Source organism: Helianthus annuus, chromosome 4 (assembly GCF_002127325.2).
Source record: "Helianthus annuus cultivar XRQ/B chromosome 4, HanXRQr2.0-SUNRISE, whole genome shotgun sequence".
Classification (NCBI taxonomy): Eukaryota; Viridiplantae; Streptophyta; class Magnoliopsida; order Asterales; family Asteraceae; genus Helianthus; species Helianthus annuus.
Window position 1 is genome coordinate 60,325,960 of NC_035436.2, and position 2,373 is coordinate 60,328,332.

General features: G+C 40.3%; 1 protein-coding gene across 1 annotated transcript; it reads left to right on the plus strand.

Annotated features, from left to right (window-relative positions):
* On the plus strand, window positions 1–1,194 carry LOC110932976. The gene is made up of 2 exons (XM_035989329.1): window positions 1–172; window positions 458–1,194. Exons 1-2 carry the CDS (start codon window positions 1–3, stop codon window positions 1,192–1,194), a joined length of 909 nt encoding a protein of 302 aa, XP_035845222.1.
* The last annotated feature ends 1,179 nt before the right edge of the window (window positions 1,195–2,373 follow it).

The following is a 2,373-nucleotide window of genomic DNA, read 5'->3' on the forward strand; positions in this document are numbered from 1 at the left end:
ATGGGGTCGTCTCAAGCGTTTGGATCGGCTCAAGCTTTCGGCTCCCCACTACACGAACCCGATGTTGTTCCGGAAACACAACCCGAGGTAGCGGAGACGCAAAAAGGAAAAGCAAAAGCAAAACGGCCACATAAAAAGAAAGTGGAAACCACCACCCGAGCGAAAAAAAAATGTGATAACGTGGGAGCCCGAAGAGGAGTATGCGTTAACCCGCGCTTTCATCGATGTTTCGGAGGACCCGGTTATATGTATGTTTTTTTTTCTCTGTTTTTTTTTCATTTTTTATTTATTTTCTGTTTCTATTTATTTTCTGTTTTTTAATTTATTTTCTGTTTTTTTCTGTTTTTAATTTATTTTCTGTTTTTAATTTATTTTCTGTTTTTTTTATTTTCTGTTATTTATTTATTTTCTGTTTTTATTTTTTTAAATTTTAGACTAACATTATATTTTTTTTTAGCAAACAATCAAAGTAAAACCGTTTTTTGGAACCGAATACGAGAACTTTTTTTCGATCTCATGGGTAGAGGAGACGAATACCGCCTACCGGACTCTATATCGGGGAAGTGGACCGATATAAACAAGAAATGCACAAACTTTCAAACCGTGTACCAACGCTTGTTTTCCGGATGGAAAAGTGGAAGTAACGATGAAGACATTACGCAAGCGGCATTGGTCGAGTATACGGAGGCTAATGGCCATTTCCCGTACATGAGGTGTTGGCAAATCCTTCGCCATAGCCCCAAATGGGCCACCGTATCTACTCCGAGTGGTCGTTCGGGAAATACACGGCCATCAAAGAGGTCCAAAACAAACGAGTCGGGTGAACCCGAAACGCCAACCTCCGACGCTCGAAACACCGACTTGAACGAGGATATTCCGGATGACGAGCCGGTGGAGGAGCTACCAAGACCGCCCGGAAGAAAAAGCCGGGCGAAAAAACCCGAGTCGTCGTCGATGTCTATGGGAACGGATATGAGTAACGCATTTTCGGAGATAAACAAGCGACTTCAAGACATACACGAACTCGGTAATAAACGTTTGGAGGAGAACCGCGAAGTTACGGAGATTATGCGGGATAGACAATGGGCTCACGACTTTGAGTTCTACTCGAAATCGTATGACCACTTAACGGGAAAAGCTTTGAAAATGGCGTTGGCACAAAAGGAGCGGATTGAAAAAAAATATAACCTTTGATTGTGTATTTTTTTTATTCTAGTTTAATGTTTTTTTTTATTTTATTGTACTTTTTTTATTTAATGAAATGAATTTTATTTTTAAAAAACTTACAAATGAATTAAAAAAAATAAAAATTAAAAAATGAGTAATGATGACACAGGGGCTTTATGACTACGGCCTCAAATTGCATAACGCCCCATAAAGCCCCGGGGTGACGTGGCTGATGACTGTCGTAAGGGTCATGCAAAAACCTAAATAAGCTACGTAGATAGCGTAAGTAGGGTATCGTATCCACGGGGAATTTGTGGTCAGTGTCGCGTTTTTAACTAAGAACTAAATCAAATAGATTGGGGGTTTTGTGAATTGGATTATAAAAACTAGAAAGCTAATTAATAAAGTTGTAATCAATACGAGAAAGAATAACCTCTACCCGGAATCCCAATTACCCGTTTAACATCAAAACCTGTTTACCGATTCAAAACACCACATAGACATGGTCTCGGAATTAATGAATCTGATTAGTTATCAAGGATAGTTTTTAAGATTCACTATGCCACCTAATAACCCGTTCAGTTGTATCAACTACCCGCCAATTTACCAACCCGCTAACAACGCAAGGAAGTTGCCAATACGCTTAATAAATGACAAATAATTCAAACACAATAAACGTTTACCAAGAATCCAACACGAGTGGTCAAGCTGTACCAGTTACACGAATCCGCAAACAAGAATTAATGCCAAACAATGTAAAAGTTCATCCGAGTAGAAGTTATAAGAAGTTTAGCCGCTCATTGTTGTCATACTAGCTTCGGTAATGATTCGGGAATTGCAAAACATGAAGTAGGGTTTTGAATGATTGCGTATGATGAAAGATGATGCTCTTCGATCGTCTAAAACCTGATTGCCGGCTGCTTGTTCTCCAAAATAGCGGACCAACCCTAAAAATCAAATCTTGGCGATTAAAAACTTTTTCTTCTCGGCACCTTGGCCCGCGAGTCGCGACAGGAAACACGTAACACCCCGCGTATCGCGGGGATGAGTATCTGGACCGACTTCATTTAATGTCCTCAGGCGAGTCGCGGAGATAACCAGCTCATGTGCCGCGTATCGCGGGGATGTCCCTGTTGACTTTTTCCAGTTCAGCTCCATATGTTGACTTGTCAGCTCCTTAAACCTTCATTATTCCCTGTTTTAAGC